The 19,439-nt window shown below is 35.4% G+C and overlaps 1 protein-coding gene across 1 annotated transcript; it reads right to left on the reverse strand.

The window, feature by feature from the left end:
- Window positions 1–949: 949 nt before the first annotated feature.
- Window positions 950–15,828, reverse strand: LOC122042863 (probable mitochondrial adenine nucleotide transporter BTL3). The gene is made up of 4 exons (XM_042603213.1): window positions 15,142–15,828; window positions 2,234–2,537; window positions 1,332–1,802; window positions 950–1,233 (listed from the first exon to the last, which is right to left on the reverse strand). Exons 1-4 carry the CDS (start codon window positions 15,609–15,611, stop codon window positions 1,165–1,167), a joined length of 1,314 nt encoding a protein of 437 aa, XP_042459147.1. The 5' UTR covers window positions 15,612–15,828; the 3' UTR covers window positions 950–1,164.
- Window positions 15,829–19,439: the final 3,611 nt, after the last annotated feature.

The following is a 19,439-nucleotide window of genomic DNA, read 5'->3' on the forward strand; positions in this document are numbered from 1 at the left end:
TTATGCCTACTTTGTTAGCAATTGTGCTATATGCAATTCTTGTTTGTTGTATTAGGAAAGTTGATAAATGCATGTAAAATAGGATTCAAATATCTCACCAGATATAGTATATATATGTGGTATTCAAACTACTCGTGATGATGGATTATCCGTCAAAATCTATCTGTGTTTACTGAATTGATCCTTATAATCGATAAAAAAATTTATAGGACAAGACAAATCATCTTCGGAATTAATCCGTTCAAAAAAAATGAATAGCTAGATTAAAAAAAACATCATAAAAGGAAGGATAATACCAAAAGAAAATAAATTGGTGTTATAAATAAAATAATTAATAAAAATAAATTAAGAATAAATTATAGATGGACGCGTTCATTAAAAAAAATAAATATGAAATCGATATATTAATAATAAATTAAATTTTTAATAATTTATTATTTTTATTTTAATAATAAATAAGATAATTTTAATTAAAATTATTATATTTTTATTGTAAAATATTATAAAGGCTGCAACTCTATTTTTAATTATATATCTTTAAATTAACCTAAATTCTACCTTATTTATATATATGAAAGTATTCCTCAAGAAGGGATCAGTGTTTTTTGTTCATTCAACCACATCATGCACTTCCACGAAACTCATTCCCCCCGTGAAAGTGATTAATTAGCCTTTTATTCTTTTTTAAGTTTTAATCAAAAACACAATTTTTATTAAACAACCCGGGAAATAGAACCCGTAGGTAAAGAAATTATAGAATGCACATACCGTTTGGATCACCACGACATTGAAATTGTTCAGTTCCATTTCCATATCATGTAAAAAAACAATTGTGAACATAGTGTGATGTTCACAATTAATCAAAAACACAATTTTTATTAAACAACCCGGGAAAGAGAACCCGTAGGTAAAGAAATTATAGAATGCACATACCGTTTGGATCACCACGACAATGAAATTGTTCAGTTCCATTTCCATATCATGTAAAAAAACAATTGTGAACATAGTGTGATGAAGCCTCACCTAGATTACTTGAGGATAAAAATTTCGACTGTAGGATAAATGTATAACTTGTCAATGAATCTCATCAAGGCCATAATGAGGTACTGAAACTTCACTAGAGGTTTTAGAGGTCAAATCAACAAATTTGAGAGCAATTAGTTATCATTCCACCTTCAGAACTATCTTCACGAACTCATACACAAAATAACTGATGGAAGCAGATGGAAGAACCTGCAAGTGGAAAGAAGAATACTAATTAAGAGAACCAAATATAAAAATATATATATTAAGTTGAACGAATGGATTTTGTAAATACTAGTAACACGTACCTGTAACAGGCTTGGAATCAAACCAGCATACAGTGCAGGCACACCACCTTGATCAACAATTTTCATAAATGTAGCAAAAGCATTCAATTTGTTTGCCTGAACCTGCATTTGCAACTGCCGTCTGACTACTTCAAATGGATATGTAGTAGCTTCAGCGCAAGCACCAGCTATGGCCCCATATAATAGCGTCCTCATGGGTCCCAATTCTAGCTGATCCAGAACACCCACATCTTCACCTTCTTGTTTTCTCATTATATCCAACCTCTTCCTCCCTTGAGGTGAATGCAGGTAGCCTGACTTTAGTATGTCATATACACCATAAAAAACAGCTCCTGAAGGAGCCATGCTAATGAGAGATGGCACCAGTCCCTTGTAGAGAGAAAAGAAACCTTCTGTCTGAATCATATGGCGAAAGACACCTATAACACTTCCTAAAGCTTCTCCACCAGGTGCTACCATCTTGGTTCGTATCTGAAATTTAAATAGTGAATTACACAGATGGGGGGCCTAAAGAAACAACTACACATCTTCATACAGAAACTACTGAGTTGATATCGCCGCTTTTACACCAAGAAAGCTTACAGATAGCATTCAGATAAACTAGAGCAGTATCAACGTCATTTTGTTAGTTCAAACTATGAGATTAACTACATGAATCATAGTACTCCGTTGAACTCTAGCCGATATTGAAATCTACTTAAAATATAATCTTAAATTTAACCTAACCTAAATCAGAACCGTCGATAACAGGTAAATAACTCTAAAGCAAGAATGAATTTGACAACCAACACAGCGTGTGATCAGTATGCAAAGTGTAGTTGCAGTAATGCCAGCCGGCAAGTGTTTATGCAACACCAAAAATTAATTGACAATAAGTATAATAAATTCAACAATCAACATACCGTGTCCATCGGTATGCAAAGTATAGTTGCAGTAATGCCAGCTGCTGCACCAGCAATGAATCTTTCAAAATTTGTGGTTTCTTCATTTCCAGATAGTTTAAGGAGCTGCTTTCTATATGTATCATATGCATAGAAATTAATGGCCTTAAAAGGTGCAGTGCGAAGAATGTTGACAAAATTTCCTTTCCAAAAACCTCTGAGTCCTTGTCTTGTTGCAATTTTATGAACAAGTGCAAAAAGATTGCTCTGCTCACCTCGAACAATATATTCCAACTTTAGCCTCTCAAGTGGAGCAACAAAGGTTCTGGTAGATGTGAAATTTATGTTAGTATTAAAAATTCAACTGCAATCACTAGCTCACAGGTATTTGCATATTAGGTTAAGTAAAATAGATATGCCAAGCCAATTAACATTAATCATCCACTCATCAGGCACCATGTGTTCCTCACCCACTTATAATAGCTTAAATATATGGTGATAATGACTAAACAAAAACACATTTGCTACTAAAACCTATAGATTACTTCAATTTCATCTAAAAAACAGACCAAACAAGTCTTTCCACTTCAACTGGAGAAAGTCTATAAATTAATCAGGCTATTTTAGGAATAAAAAAATGACAGTAAAATCAAATCAAAGCAAAATTCTTATCAAGAAAGTACATGATATTCTCTTCTAGTCTATATCAGTAAGAACAATCAACAAGGAGGTCAGAGTAAGTCCATGAGGATTGAGTGTTAGCATTGTTTAAAATGACGGTCTACTAGACAGCCCTTTGGCAGTTTCTATGAGGAACTGCTTCACCTAGTAGCTAAGTGGACCGAGTAGTCCACTTAGGAGGTAGTACAACCATGTCCAAGGAAAAAAAATAATTTGTTATAAAATACTAATTCATTTAACATTAGTTATCTTATCTATATTTTCATATTATAGTATGACACTAATTATAAATATATTTAATTAATTTGGATTTATGACTTGAATTTAATTTTTTTTTTTCTAGTTAGAGTACTGCTAAGTTACACTTTTGGCAAACGATGGGCATGGTTTAAATTTTGACCGTATCGAAGTTTTAATTTATGATAGGAACGATACAGTTTAGGTAGAGTATCATGCTATGCCGATATGATTTCGATATTGTTAAATATAAGATATATTAATTAAAAATATTTTTAAAAATAAATTTTTTAACCTAAATATTAAAAAAATAAAAAATATATATATTTTAAAAAAATATATAATTGTAGAATCCCGGCATCCTGCGAGCTGCACAACCCCTCTGAAGTCATCACGATCCCGTGGCGCCCCTATGACTTTGTGGCGGCCCACGGTGCCCATGCCGGACAAAATGATAAATTTCACCCATGTCACACGGCACAATACGAGATTTTAAACCTTGATACATAGTATATGGGAATGGATTTGGTTCATTATTAATCATGTACTTAACGATCCAATCTTGCACCCTAATAGTTAAATAGGCCACAAAGATGATGAACCAAGTAGGGTTGTAAACGAGCCAAGCCGAGCTTGAGCTAGCCTAGGCTCGAGCTCGGCTCAACTCGATTTATACTGGCTCGCCTCGAGCTCGAGCTCCAGTAGAGTTGAGCTTGAGCTCGATATTTAATTATAAGCTCAAGCTCAATTTTTTTATTTTATTATTATTTTTTTAATAAATTAATTAATATATTGTATATTATAAAAATATATATTATTATTGGCTCGTTTGGCTCGACGAGCCACCAAGCCAGTAATAATTAGGCTCGAGTTCAGCTCGATTTCTAATCAAGCCAGATTGAGCTCGGCTCAAACTCAATCAACTTCAAACTCGAGTCGAGTTTTGACCGAGCCACTCGCAAGCAGTTCACAAGTGGCTTGGCTCATTTGCAGAATATATAATGATTAGCCATCATCAGATTTATGAGAGGACCTTGATTCTCTTGCATAGTACTGGAAAACTGTCGATACCATCAGTGGGCTTAGCATAATACATGGAGCATAATACAAAGAAGGTAGAAAGTCAAAAAAGAAGACAGATAAAACTGATATAAAACCAGTTTCAGTAAAATAACTGGTCAATAACAACATTGGCAAAAGCCAGACAAGGAAAGCTTGTCCATTGAATATAATCCTCACCTAAATATAAAATCAACATATAATCGTAGTCACGACTTATGGCAGTAAATGACATTTAAGTAATAGGATAAAATTCTCTAAATTGATTTCATCCAAACAGACAGATTACCAACAAAGAGTACCTCTTTGTTTTGTGAAAGCATGGTCATCTTGCACTTTTTTGTTCCTCAGTGAGTTCACTTATTTGACTAAATGCTAAGTGAATCAATATAAATCAAATACATTGAAAACTAACCATTTGTAGCTGATACTGTCACTAGCAAGAACCTTTTCCAAAAACCCCTCTTCACATAGAAGATCATGAAACTAGCTCATTAATTAGGAAAACCTTCACCAGAATAACAAAGCACGACATTTATATCACAATCTGTATTATCATGCAGTGGTCCTCAGAACCAATACCAGTAGTTAACCATTTAAGAATTTAATTTCATGGCCACTAATTTCATGAATTTTATTTGGTTATCATCCCAAGGTGGACAACTCATATTGACTAGCAATATATTGCAGCTTAGCTTGGGAACCCTAATGTAGATTAGAAAGTTAATTTTTAAAAATTTGGACTCGAAAAAAGTTTACTTTTATAGATCTAATTTAAAGAGAGCACTCAATTTTGATAGTTTTGAATCGATAATTGTCATGACTAGAGAATAGGAAATTTGCAGCTTTGATCAAGTTTTTTTAATATAATTTTACATAGATTGGAGTCTTAATAAAGAACCTTCAATCCCTATATGTTACAATCGTTGCAAAATAAATACCTCTTCCATTCTCTACATGAAATCATTTACTTGTCTATATGAAATTGTTTATCACTTATGTTATATCAAATGGTCTTAAATATGTATTGATCCACTTTTATGTTGTATAAACATGGTATCAAAGTCAAATTCCTTGTTAAGCTCTTGTGCTTCCCTTATTGCTACAACAAACCCATGATTTCTTCCGTAGCAAAATAATCTTGATCCATGTTCTCCACTTCATATCAATTGAAGAGCAATATTCCCCAAGTGCAACATACCACTTCCCCTTTCTTCTCCATCATATACCAGACCACCCTTACTCCCATTCATGACACAACAATTGCCCGTTGGATTTCACTACAGCCACCTGCAGTTAGGGACCGCCCCTCTTCCCTAAAATTGATTTTCATTGCCTCCAACAGAACCCTGACATCAACAAGTCCCATCCTAATCTTTAATAGACCCATGACCACCCTTCCTCTAAACCTCCATCAGCATTTTGTCTTGCATCCTTTCCCAACTACACCTTCATTGACACAGCCTCATTAGCATCACAACTCCATTTCCCACTCTAATTTGCTACTACTCCCCCACACTCTCCCCGCACTCTGAAGACTCTGCAAACACCACCTCAATCCTGAACCCCCTTGCTTTGCAACCCACACATCTACTTTGCACTATAGCTATCCTCGACCAATACTCGCTTATTGACTCATGTGAGCACCACCTACTAACTCTCAGCATGTGAGCACCACCTACTAACTCTCAGCATGTTCTTCGAGTCTCACATGGCATTAGCTATAAAATGTAGCACTCACTGACACACCACTATAAGTCTCAAATAATCATCTAACAATACCCAACCAATACTAGGGCACATATCTTTTTAGGCTCCTTTGCTAGGTTCACCATAGATTTGATTAACAAGCTACAAATTTGAAGAAATTGTCACTTTTTTATTCTAGTAGGTGTCTTCATACCCTATCACTGGTCACCTCCTTGATGCCCTATATTATGGGATTTGGTACTAGAATCAAGAAATTTCTTGATCTTTTTACTTGGGATCCAATCCAAAGTCAATTGTAATATATTGGGATATACTAAAGGCTAATTAGATCTAATGTAAAGTGACTCACAAGATTAAAAGAAAGAAGAGTCACTTCCACAAATTAATGAAGGCACATAATCACAGTAAAATGGTTACCTCTCTTTGAATTTTTTTAATTAGTTGGTCAATTTAAATTTTTTGCATTTAATTTAATTTTCTCAAATCCTTGAATAATCTCATACTTTATTCATAAAAAAGAACCACATTGCACACATAATGTCTTTTTTCTTTTCTCTAATTAACCATTATACTTCATATTTTAGTTCAAAACAATTTTCATCACATTATTTTGCATTATGACTAGTTTATCATCATAGCTTCATTCCTCATGCCATAGTTTATTTATCATCCATTATATTTTATTTCCTAGAATAAATTCATTATTTGAAAAAAAAAACAAAAAAAAAAGTATGTTTCTCGTATTATGTACTTTATAAGCATTATTACTTGTCAATATAAATTGACATGGTACAAGAAAACATCAATACTATATATATGAAAGATGTATAGTCAAGGATCTTCCAAACAACTGCACCCACTTGAAGGATATGAACAAACTTATATTTATAGGAAGTAGATTAAAGCATCGCAATAGTTTTAACAATATTACTCTTCAAACACAAACATCTGCAAGAACCCACCTATAGTTGCATTATTCTATGTTTATAGAATAATACAATCATTTTCTGCAAATAATGATAAAAACAGGTCTAAGCATGATATGGTAGATGTCCCTTGTGTTAAAAGATGTTTAGACTCTAACTCATTCTTAATTAGTTAATTGATATAAGAGAATATTTTGAATAGGATACCATGAACATATCAAACGAGCACCATATACTAGATATAAATTCATTACACCATTAAAAAATTTTGGTAACTCAAGCCAATGTAACTGATTTAGACAACCAACTATCAAATATTGGCTTAAAATGAGATGTAAGCTTAAAGAAAAATATATTCCTAAACATTTTGACTACGAGGCTCATTAGCATAATACAAATTTGAAAACCTAGACAAATATTGTGCCATTGTTAGGGAAGAACTTAGGCTAACCCTTATTCAATTCATTAATAAACTTAGACTAGAAATTTAAATAAAATGTATATTCTCTTCACTTCAATAAATAGTGTTTATTATAAAGCTACAGGAAGTAATACTATTTTAAACAAATTCAACTAACATGTGATAAAGATTGAATATACACATAAAATAACACATGAACTCAAATAGAACAAAAGATAAATTATCCAAAGATAACACATAAAGCCATGAAATCTCGAGTCATGCCAAGATTTTGATCCCGAACTGGAACGATACAATTTCGGTACTCTAATGTACTGTGTCGACATATTTTCAGTATTTTTTAAATATAAAATATATTAAATAAAAGAAAAGAGTTTAATCTAAATATTAAAAAAAAAAAAAATTTAAATTACATATATGTATACTAAATTAATGGGATAATTTTGTTAGGCTTTAATTAAGTTTATCTAAATTATCTCAATCATAACTAGTAGTTGATTAAAACTATTAACATAAGATAATTAATTAAATTAAAACCTTCCTTGGCCCCCACCGTATTTCGGCCCGCATGACGCCTCCGGAGGCGTCGTCGGGCCAGCATGACTCGCCCACGAGGCCTTGGGAGGCGCCAGCACAAGAGGCGTGTCGTGCCAGTCCGCGAGAGGAACGAAATGTTTTATATCGGACGAAACAGCACGAGATTTTAAATTGCTTAAAGCTCTTACTTCACTTGAATCCAAAGTAAACTCTGATAAAGGTATATAATTTTAAAATATATATATATATATATCCCCATATTCCTAACTATGTGTTCTTAGAAGAACTGGATAACTTGACTTTATACAATCCTTTTAATGCATAACCTTAAGGCTCTAAGTTCAAAAAAGAAAAAGGTTCTAAGTACTAAAAAGAAAGGAAACAATATTAGGGAAAAGAAACTAAAGACAAAAATTCTTAGGAAAATAATTATGAACATATTCCATTTGTTTCCTTCCAAGAAAGAAAAAGAGAGAGAAACTTAATCAACAGCACCAACCAAGCATTATCCCACCAGGTGAGGTCGGCTATATGGATCCTTTTATGTCATTAGACTCTATCCCCTAATATAGCATCATCTATATACTTAAATAAATTTTATCTTGTTTTATTGTTGCTAACCAAGTCTTTTTTTATCTTCCTATTTCTCGTTTGATATGCGTATTTGTCATAATTTCACATCGCCTAACCGGAGCATTTATTGGTCGTCGAAGTACATGTTTGTATCATCTTAAACGTGTCTCTCGGAATTTTTCCTCAATAGATGCAATTCCGACTCTCTCTAATGTTCGTATTTCTTATTTTGTCCATCCTCGTATGTCCACACATTCATCTTAATATTCTCATCTCTGCAACTCTCTGTTTCTCCTCATATGCTCGAGTTATAGCCCAACATCAACACCATATAGCATAGCAAGTTTAACCGTTATTTTGTAAAACTTCCCCTTAAGTTTTAGAGGTATTTTACGATAACATAAAACACCCGACACGCTCCTCCATTTCAACCATCTTGTATGTATTATATATAAGACATCTCTCTCAATCCCTCTATCATTTTGCAAAAATAATCCTAAATATTTAAAGCTCTCGGTTCCAAATAATTTATCCCCTATCTTAACAATTGTCACATTACATATAATATTGCTAAACTTAAATTTCATATATTATGTATTTACTCTACTAAGCCTAAAACCTTTCACTTCTAATGTTTCCCACCAAGATTCTAGTTTAGCATTTACTCCTTCACATGTCTCATCTACCAAAACAATATCATCTACAAACAACATGCACCATGGTCATGGTACTGTATTTTGTATTTTGATTGTGTCAAGTGAGTTCATTGATGATTAGTATAAAAAGATAGAGATTTAGAGTTGATCCTTGATGTAACTCTATCTTTATTAGAAATGCTCAGTGTTGTAAATCGCAATAGGCGGTGGCGGTTAATGACGGCCTGCCGCCTAGGCTATTGAATTTTTTTTAACTATTTTTTATATATATTATTATAAATCAACATTATTCTTTATAATATCTACTTTTAATAAAAATATATTAATTAAAATTTTAATCTAAATATTTAAAAATAAAAATTATATAATTTTTTATTTATATATAATGGGATAATTTTATTAGGCTTTAATGAAGTCTATATAAATTATCTCAATCATACTTAGGAGTTGATTAAAATTATTAACCTACAGTAATTTAATTAAACCCAAACTTACAACTTACCGGCGTACCATGTTTCGTCCGGGTGATGCCAAGACCGCACGATGAGTTCAGATGTGTCGTTGGGCCTAGGCGATGCGTCGAGGACTGTCGCCAAAGTCAAGCGACACCTCCGGGTGCAGTCCACGCCTTTGAGCCCATCGTCGAGCCCGGGCAAAGCCTTCAGGCTCGTCATCGAGCTCGAGCATCACGTCCTAGCTTGCGTGACACGCCCGGATACGTCGCCAGGCTTGAGCGATGCTTTCAGGCTTGCGCAACATGTCCAGACTCATCACCAAGCCCAGGCGATGTGTCCAGACTTATTGTGGTGGCGAAACGACGATAACGGCGAGGACAGTGGCAGTTTCAGGCGTGGCGATGGCGGAAGGTGAGTTACGGCCTAAAGTGGCAGTACGGTTGATGCCCACCTTCCGTCTAGGCGGCCGTCACGACCGCCATTTAGAACACTATAAATGCTTAAGTTAATCCGCCTAAAATGTTCACTCTGATCGTTACATCCTCATATATATCTTTAATTAGTTCAATATATGTTACGCTAACACCTTTCTTTTCTAGAATTCTCCATATAATGTCTCTTGCAACTCTTGATAAAGTTTTTTCTAAGTGAATATATCATTTACTAGTACTCTATTGCATTCATCTTTAATACATCTTGTTCGGATAAGATCTCTTGTTTTCCTCTCATTTTAGCTATTCTATAAATGTATCTTTTCCTTTCTTTTATATCCAATTTTTGATATAACCATTTAAAAGTTTCATTCTTTGCTTCATTTCTGGCTTTCTTAGCTTTTTTCTTAGCTATTGTATATTTTTTTAAGTTTTTCTTGGTTTTACAAATATATAATTCCTTATAGACTATTCGTTTTTCCTTCACTTTCTCCTGTATTTTTTCATTCCACCACCAAGATTCTTTACTTGGTAGTGCATACCTTTGGACTCACCGAATACACTCTTGGCTACTATTTTCAACTTTGATGTCATTTTATCTCATGTCGTATTAGAGTATATTTCGCCTAATGTTTATACTCCTACCTTCTCCTTAAATATGTTTTGTTTCCCATCCTTTAACTTTCATCACTTAATTCTTGAAGTCGTGTATATTTTCCTTCTATTGATACTATGATTGAGGTGTATATCCAACGTTACTAACCTATGTTGGGTAGTTAAGCTTTCTCCGAAAATAACCTTACAATCTTTACAAATCTTTTTATCTCTCTTTCTAACCATAAGAAAGTCAATTTACGATTTATTATTCCCATTTTTTAACGTGATCAAGTGTTCTAGTGAGACAATATAGAGGAAATCAATTGTAAATAAATTTAAAGTTATGAAAAAAAATTAAATTCAGATTTGATATCAATTGTAAGCAAAAGTGAGATTTTTGTCCAAATAAGATGGAGACAATATAGAGGAAATCAAGAGTTGCCTTCTCGTATTTCACCAAAGGAAACGAAAGGAAAATACCACCAGTATCACCTTATTTTCCTTTCTGGGTTCCTTCCTCTATTGGAAGCACACCCTAAAGAGTCTCATAATGATTTAATCTCTTTGAGAAACACCTAGCATGCTACTGCTCAGATGTTAGGCAAACAAATTACAGCACCTTCATGTCATCCAACATGAAGAAACCAAACGAGAAAATTGAGCAAATTCAATCTCATAAAGAATTGAAGCCATTGAATTGAAAATTAGCAAACTAATTAAGATTTTCATATGTATATGTTGTTTTGTAATTATTTTGTGACTTTAAAGCTTGTTAAACAAGAAAGTTAATTTTCTTGTCTACTAATTACCATTATGAGTTTTGTAGTGAGACAAAACTAAAAACACATGTCAAGGCTAGAAAAATAATTGTATTGGGCAATAACTACTATAAGTTATTTATGTCATAACAATCTTAGGCACCTTCATGTCTATTTAGTCATGCTGTAAGAAATGTCCGTACTAATACATATTCATTTAATTTAAAAACTCATTTAAAATTAATTTAATTTTAGATTTAACAAATGTTGACTTATTAGGATACATTCAAGCCTCTATCTTAGAATGGTGACTTTATCACAAGATAAACTTCTTTAGTTTTCGTTAAGCTTCTTTAGTTTTGGGTTTGATAGATTCACCCTCAATAATCATTTCCATATCTCATAGTTGCTACAAAGAATGTTAACTTTATCCTCGCCACGTGATGATTTGAGACATTTTTTTAATTATTATATTGGGCAACCAAAAAGTAATAGAATAAAGTTGAGAAAATCTTTAAGATTAGAAGGAGAAACGATACAAAATTTTCTCACTCGTTACAAGGGATGATGAAGAATCTAATAAAGAAATCATATTGAACAAAGTTAGCAACACAATTATTCCTTAAACTTAGAACAAAACAAAGATGCTTAGAAAGTTTTCCTAAGTGTAGGAGAATAATACAAATTAAAAAACTTATTTCAGCTTAACTTTGCAAAAAAAAAAAAATAGATCCTTTTATTTAGGATAATAAATAAATCTCCTAATTGAAAGTAGGAGAGTTATTCCAAGTTTGATTTAGGGCCTTATATTTTCAGGTAAGATTCTTTAAAAAGGAAATACAATTCCCAATACTAGAGCATCTTTGCTCTTTGTGAGTTTTTGTTCTTTGCATGAGAATGCTTATATCTTGCTGTGTCAAATGACCAAAGATATCCCTGTGAGTTTTGACATGCTTTTAAATGCATTAAAAACTTTTAACTTTACACCAGAGCTAAGAAAAGTTATAGTGAACCCTTGCTGAAATGCAAATAATAAATCTAGTAAACCTTCAGCAAAAGAAATGATCTTCGATTTTTTTCCCTTAGGTTGCATTTACTTTGATGGAAAGTAAAGAAGGGGGAAAGAAAGACTCAAGAAATTAAATATTAAGCCTCATCATTATATAAATCTTTCGTCATTTTTCCTTCTACTCATATCTTACTTTCAAGTAAAGTCAAGGTAAAAGTAAGGTGAGATAAACATAAACAAAAATGGCATGACAAGAAAAAGATAAAAAGTTGTTGGTGCAATCATGCTCCAAGTGCTTTGGTGCAACCATGGATTTTAATGTTTAGGCAAAGGATTTAAATTAAATTTGCTTTGTGATTTGATGTGTCGACTCTGAGTGTAAAGAGATTTAGTCCACACATGGAGACAATTTTACGCAGCCAAAGTTGTGGTTAGCTTATTTCTCAAGGTTCATGGAGATTAGAGAAGGATGTGGCATCAGTCATTCAAGGGATCAATGGACGAGGAGCATCAAAGTGCAATAATGAGTAGGTAGCGGACTATGTAAGTGAAGAGTGAAGGATGGCACAAAGAGAGAACAAAGGAATCGGTACATCCACGGGACGAGAAGCTTGACAAGAGAATACTCGGACAAGGGTAGCACTCAAGTTGGGCGGACTCAACTATTAGATTGGTTGTAGTCAACCTACTAGTTGACTAATGATTGAATCAATTGGGTAGTCTATTCAAACACAAACAAAAAAAAATTCTTGAAATCTAGTCGACTAATGATGATGATGATGATGATCAAATGATCAACTAGACATTGTTCATCAATTAACTAACTGTCACGCATAACAGTTGACAATCAACTGCCTGATAGCATATAATGGTCAATTGATCTGTGCCAACGCAGCAAGATGAGTCGTCAATTCAATTAAAAGAAGAGGCTATTAAAAGGGTTTTAAGGGCTATGAAACATATTCAACAGTAGAGGCAATAGAACACATTGACACTCTTATTCTTGTTATTTCTCAAGCTTTGTTGTAAACCCTATTTACCCTATTGTAAGTCTCTTATGCTAAACCTTTATACAACTTGTAAAAAATTTCTCCACCTTTGATGTTGCCATGGAGGAAAAAATATAGATGGTTCTGGGAGCAATCCAACCAAGGATCATAAGCCATGGTGTAGGAGCCACAAGCCGATGAACTACGTTAAAAGCCTGTGTTAGCATTGTGGTATGTGTTTGTGCTTTTATAATCTATTTTTGTTGCTAACAAGGAATATATGACTTATTAAGATCGCAACAAAAGTATTAGTTTTATATTCATAGGCACAAAATATATTCACCTCCCTCTACAAACCATCCTTTCAATCTATGTGTTCCAACAAAAGTAAAGCCAAGTAACATATTATTAGTGCAATCATCCCCTTTGTGGTTTGGCTACCTTGGATTTCGATGCTTGAACAAAAAGTTTAAGTTAGGACTGCTTTTGTATCTTATATGTGTGCAAGATGGTAAAGGGATTTAGCTTAAATACATACAGAGACTTAGTGTGGCCAAGGTTAGAGATTAAACCAATGGCTCGAGGTCAGTTGGAGATTGAAGATTAAAAAAGGATGAAATGTGGCATCCAAGGGACCGCAGAACAAGGAGCATTAGAGTGTAGCTCAGTCGAAAAAGGCAGATCATGTTGATGAAAACTGAATGATAGCATGTGAAACAAGCCAAGGGTTCAGTACATCCAAAAAATGAGTGACCTTGTAGGAGATGGTCTTGTGGGCAAAGAGGAGTTGTAAGGTAAAACTCTTAAGTGATTTGAGAGACTCATACTTAGGAGACGAAAGTTATCAATTTATGTGAATACTTGACCATAGGATGGTCATAATCAATGGTCCAACCGATTAAAAGTAATTTTCAGTCAACCGGTGGTTAGGTTGACTAGGAGTCAACTTAAGTTGATCAGTCAGTAACTAAATGATTCTATTCATGGTTGAGTCAACTGAATAATCACTATCTTAGAGTCAATCTGATGTTGGATTTCAAACAACTACGGACTCAGTTGAAAAGCTAGTTATTGATAGGACAAATTAAACAATAATGGTCAGATGATCTAAGGGCTATAAGAAATCAACACAATGGCCGCATGATCTAAGGGCTATAGGAAACCAGTCAACCTGTGTGGCCATTGGTAGACTGAAAATTATTTCGATCAGAAATATAGAACACTTAATGGTGGATCCAGTCAATTGACTGGCGACAGAACAATAGAGCAGAATGTGAAGTTGAAGATGTTGAAGGGTATTATAAAAGGAGAACTAAAAAATTAATTCACCCTTCGTTTCTAACCCCTGGTCATCAACCCACCCTCACGGTCCTAACATATATAACCTATATTCAAGTGTATGAATAGGAATCTTCAGAGCTAAGCAATCATATAAACTATGAGTACTTTATTTATTGGGTCAAAAATCATAGTTTAGTTATTATTCATAACATGTAGTATCGGTATGAAAATTTGTATAGCAGCTTATTTTGCTCTACTTTGTGGCTAGGGGAAAAAAACAACAATCAACAACTTAACTTCAATATCCAACTGGGAGTACAAAAATACATTGTTTTTTATGTAATAACAAAATGATAGAGAAATCCTGAAAAATCCTTAAATGTTGTCATCTTATAGTTACCCAAGAATAACTGAAGAGTTGAGACAGAGGACAAGGAAAAAAAATATAACTAAGTAGACAGTATAAATAAGTAGAAAATATAAGTCACACAAGAAAATTCAGTAGAAAATACAAGTCGTGGCCTTGTGCACAACAGCAACCCAATATGATTAATGAAACCATTCCTTTGTAATCACTTGAAAAGAGAATAAGAAATGTGTTCCCAATACCTTGAAACCATTGCTGCGACAGCTCCAGCCCAAAGATGCTTGGTAGTGTTCATAGCACCAGCTCCAGGCCCTCTCACCCGACTATGTCTATTCTTATTTTTATTTCTGCTCTTCTCCTCCTCCAAAACCACCAATCCGCCGTCCTCTTTTCCTTCCAATGCTGCCTCCTCCGACCTCCTTACCTCCTCCTTCCCCAACAAACCCGCAGGGTTCCGCATAAAAACCTGGCTTCCTTTGACAGAGAAGCTCATCGAAAGGAAACCATCGCCATCGGTGCTCCCCCAGCTGATCCGAGCCGCAGGAGCTGTCTTTCCACGAAATCTAAATGGCAACTTGGGTGATGAATCAGGGGAACAGGACTCAATGAAAAGGCCTCCTCCTCCGGCGACGAGGGGCGGAGAGGAAGGTTCGTCGTGGAGACGGATGGGGGGAAGGATGGAGGCGTGGAAGCGTACCTCCAAGCCGGTCATCTCGAGGGAGGGGTGGCAGACAGAGGCTATAGGGCGCAGAAGGGATTGCTAGGGTTTGGATTTGGAGGAAGAGGGACATGGATATTCATGGGAGGACTCGATCCGTGAGGAACAAGAGAGAGGAGAGAATCGCGTGCTTTATTTTTTATTTATTGGCAAAATGGCGACATTGGTGCATCTGATTCATTCCACTAGTTTCAATGTGGAGGAATATTGCAGCTTGCAATATGGATTAATCGACAACAGTAGATACATTGCAAGGCCACGTTACATTAAAGGGAAAAAAAAATAAAAGGTTGTGCAACTACTTAGGTTTTGTGCTTATTCTAAGTAATCGATCCCAAGGACGTCTCAGTCATTAGACGTTGAAGGAAGAGACAGTTAGCCAATGTCGTAAAACATGATTTATTTATCCCAATATCTTCTGCAGGAATTTGATAATGTATTTTTTTTTCTAAGTTGTTGATGAATTGTCATCACTTAGGGAAATAGTTCACTAAGTTGATTTCGTTCAAGAAGCAACGGATTGACTAGCTTATTAGAGCAATCCCAAGGATACAAAAGCTTCAAATGCAATATAAATAGTTGATTAGAAAAGAAGTTATTAATAAGATTATGGTAAACTATCATCCTCCTATTTCTAAATTAGATGATATATTACGTGATTCTTACTTTTTCTCTAAAATTTACTTGAAGTTTAGTTATCATCCAATTCACATCCTTGAGGGAAACGAATGGAAAATTACTTTGAAGACCAAGAACAACTTGCTTGAATGGTTAGATATTGCATTTAGGTTAATTAATATTTTCATTAGATTAATGAATCATATCTTCATGCCTATATTGGGAAGTTTGTTCGAGTATATTTTGATGATTTCTAGATTTCTCAACTTGTTTTGTGAAATTGGAAGTTCTATAACCTCAAGGTTGTTTTGATGTGATCAACAAGTTAAGTTAGATCCTATCGTATTTTTAACCTTGTGTCTAAGTGTGCAGGAGCTTAGGAGCACAGGGAGTCGAGCAAAAGACGCAGCTAGCGAGAAGGACGGCGCGGGAGGGAGCCGACGGGCTCAGTGCGTTTGAGGTACGAGGCGCTGTGGAAGAGTACGTGGGCGGACGAGAAGGAAGCGCGCGACGTTTTTGAGGGACGAGAAGCCGGAGTAGAAGGTTGCTCAAGAAGGCCGAAAATTAGGTTCGAGTGAGCCCTATTCCGGATGGCCGAGATCACCTAAGCGAGCAGAAGACCCGGACTGAGGCGAATGGAGCCGGAGCAGAAGACCCAGGCTAAAAAATTCAACAAGGTTGACTTTCCCCACCCGGGGTGCCAAGAATTGTCAGGGGCGCCCGGAACAGTCCGGGGCGCCCGGAACAGCCCGGGGCACCCGGAGTTGAATCTTTGACCAGGATCGCGTCAAACGCGATCTATTGCGAAGGAATAAAATTTTATCCCCTCCCAGGCACCTGGAACCCTTTCAGGCGCCCCGACCAAAGCTATAAATACAGCCTTCGTCCAGAAGCTTCATATCATCTCAAGAATTGTAATTCCAACACTTGTGTGCTTCCTTTAGAGCTTAGCTTCTTTTTCTTTTTTTTTTTTGCGCTTTCAATGTTGTAAGAGGCTTCTCCGCCTGAAGGAGATATTCTAGTGAGTTCCACTCCTTGGATTAACAATATCCCCGATTGTAACCAAGTAAACATCTTGTGCCTCTTTGTTCTGTTTTAATTTATCACTTTTCTATTTTATACAAATGTTATTTTGAAAGTTCGAGAATGGTTGATTTTTATTTTTGCAGGTTATTCAACCCCACTTCTAGCCGGCCGCCGCAATCCAACACTATATATTGGACAATCTATTGCCGAAGATTTTTGAGAAAAAATAATGAATTTACAAACTAAATTCAGACTTATCTATTGAAATGACCTGAGCAGATAATCTCTAACTATCGGCCTTAAAAGTCAGGTCAAGCTCTTAGGTTGCCAGGAAGATTGCTGCTTTGTATCATTGAGTCCGAAAGCAGAGTCACCGAGTCGGGAGTTGGAAGCTAAGTTAGGAATCAGAGTCGCCGAGTCGTGAAACGAATTTGTCGAGGGTGGTGTCAAGTCCTGCACTCAATGCAGTTTCCTTAAAACAGATCATTCACCCAACTCAGTTATGCTTCGAGGTTCTCTCGAGTTGTTTGTTTCTCAAGATACAACGACAGAAATATGCACATAATTAAACACTGGTTGTTCATGGCAAACTGAGAATGCACTTGAGTGTTATCATAAGTAGTTCAGCCGAGTGGATGCACGACTGAGAGGAATGAATTGGGGAACGAATGTGGAGAAAGTCTTTTCCTTTCGCTTCTTCTTCTCTTACTCACGACCTCCTTTTATAGGAGGGTTCACCCATGGCTGCAATGAATGACTGAGTTATGGTCATTCAATACTTTGTTTAATGTCAGACATTATTATCTAGATGTTACGAAATCATTATTAATAGATCTAATATCAAACATTATTATCTAGATGTTATGAAATTGTCATTAATGAGTTTAATATTGGCCATTAATTTCATATTAATATTTTTGTTACACTCTTGAGTAGGTAATAAAAAGATATTCAAGTGGCAAAACATTGGCTCATTTGTCTAGATAAATTTTTCCTCGGTCGGTCTATCATTCGACCCACAGGTCGTGCTCGCACATAATTCAACTTGATTCAGTACACATCTGGGTCATAGATTTTCACCCCCTATGCAATCACGCATGAGAGAGAGTCTCTCCCCATATATTTGTTCAGATCATCAATGCATGTGTAACAATATAAAGCAACTATAGTGCCTTAAAACTTCCAATGTAGGACTAAACTCATACATAAAAGAGTCTCCTTCTTCCTTTCCACATCCTTTGTCATTCACATTTCTAACAACCCTCCCCTAAATGGAAATAAGGTATATATGTGATAACATTACCTTTCCTTGTGAAGCTCTATTTGCTTAGTGGTTGACAGTAGACACGATGTCCTTGAACTATTCTACCGTCTATGTAAACATTAACATATATCACTCAGGACTCTCCCTAATACAACTCAGTTCTCATAAGTATGTTTGTTCTTGTCCATAAATATGTCGAATACAACTCAATTCTAAGAATTATGTCTCCAGTCTTGTTCGAAGTGGTCCCACTTCTTTCTCACATAAGTGGCATCTTTAGAGTATGCCACCTTACTCTACTTGATCATTAAAAGTCATGTATTTAACCTCCATTCTTCATTGATCTATTGGGTTGTTTTCCCATAATAAGTAATTTTATCGATACAGTTAGCGTATCCCTTTGAACCTAGTTTTTGGGGTCTTCAATCGTGAATAGCGATTTAAAATTACGAATTAAGTACGCAGCGGAAATACAAATGACAGTGCTAACATAGATTGTTTTTACTTGGTTCAGAGCCTTCGTCGACTCCTACTCCAAGGCCCGCACTCGTCGAGTGCTTTCGTTAGACAATCACTAATAATTCGCAAGATGTTACAAATGTAAGTACAAGAATAAAACAATACCGACAACAAAGAAAAGAAAATCGAGCATAGGTTGTCGGAGGGGCTTCACAGCATCACAGGAGCAAAGTGCAATGGAGTAGTCGTAGAAGCAGTTCTTGTGTTTGATGCTCCCTAGAGGCCTTCTTTTATAGGCATGCTCCAAGCGCCCGGATCCCTTCCGGGTGCTCGAACCATGATGTAGGTCTAGCCAATCAGCGAGCTCCAAATCTACGACGAGATAGATTTTGCCTTCCAGGTGCCCAGATCCCTTCCGGGCGCCCAGACCAACTCCAGGCGCCCGGATCCCTTCC

The sequence above is a fragment of the Zingiber officinale genome, chromosome 2A, assembly GCF_018446385.1.
Source record: "Zingiber officinale cultivar Zhangliang chromosome 2A, Zo_v1.1, whole genome shotgun sequence".
Classification (NCBI taxonomy): Eukaryota; Viridiplantae; Streptophyta; class Magnoliopsida; order Zingiberales; family Zingiberaceae; genus Zingiber; species Zingiber officinale.

Coding starts and splice junctions, on each gene's coding strand:
- LOC122042863 (XM_042603213.1), bottom strand. CDS start 15,611: ATGACCGGCTTGGAGGTACGCTTCCACGCCTCCATCCTTCCCCCCATC. Junction 1,803..2,233: donor TTTGCATACCGATGGACACG/GTATGTTGATTG, acceptor TTTAAATTTCAG/ATACGAACCAAGATGGTAGC. Junction 1,234..1,331: donor TGATTCCAAGCCTGTTACAG/GTACGTGTTACT, acceptor TTCCACTTGCAG/GTTCTTCCATCTGCTTCCAT.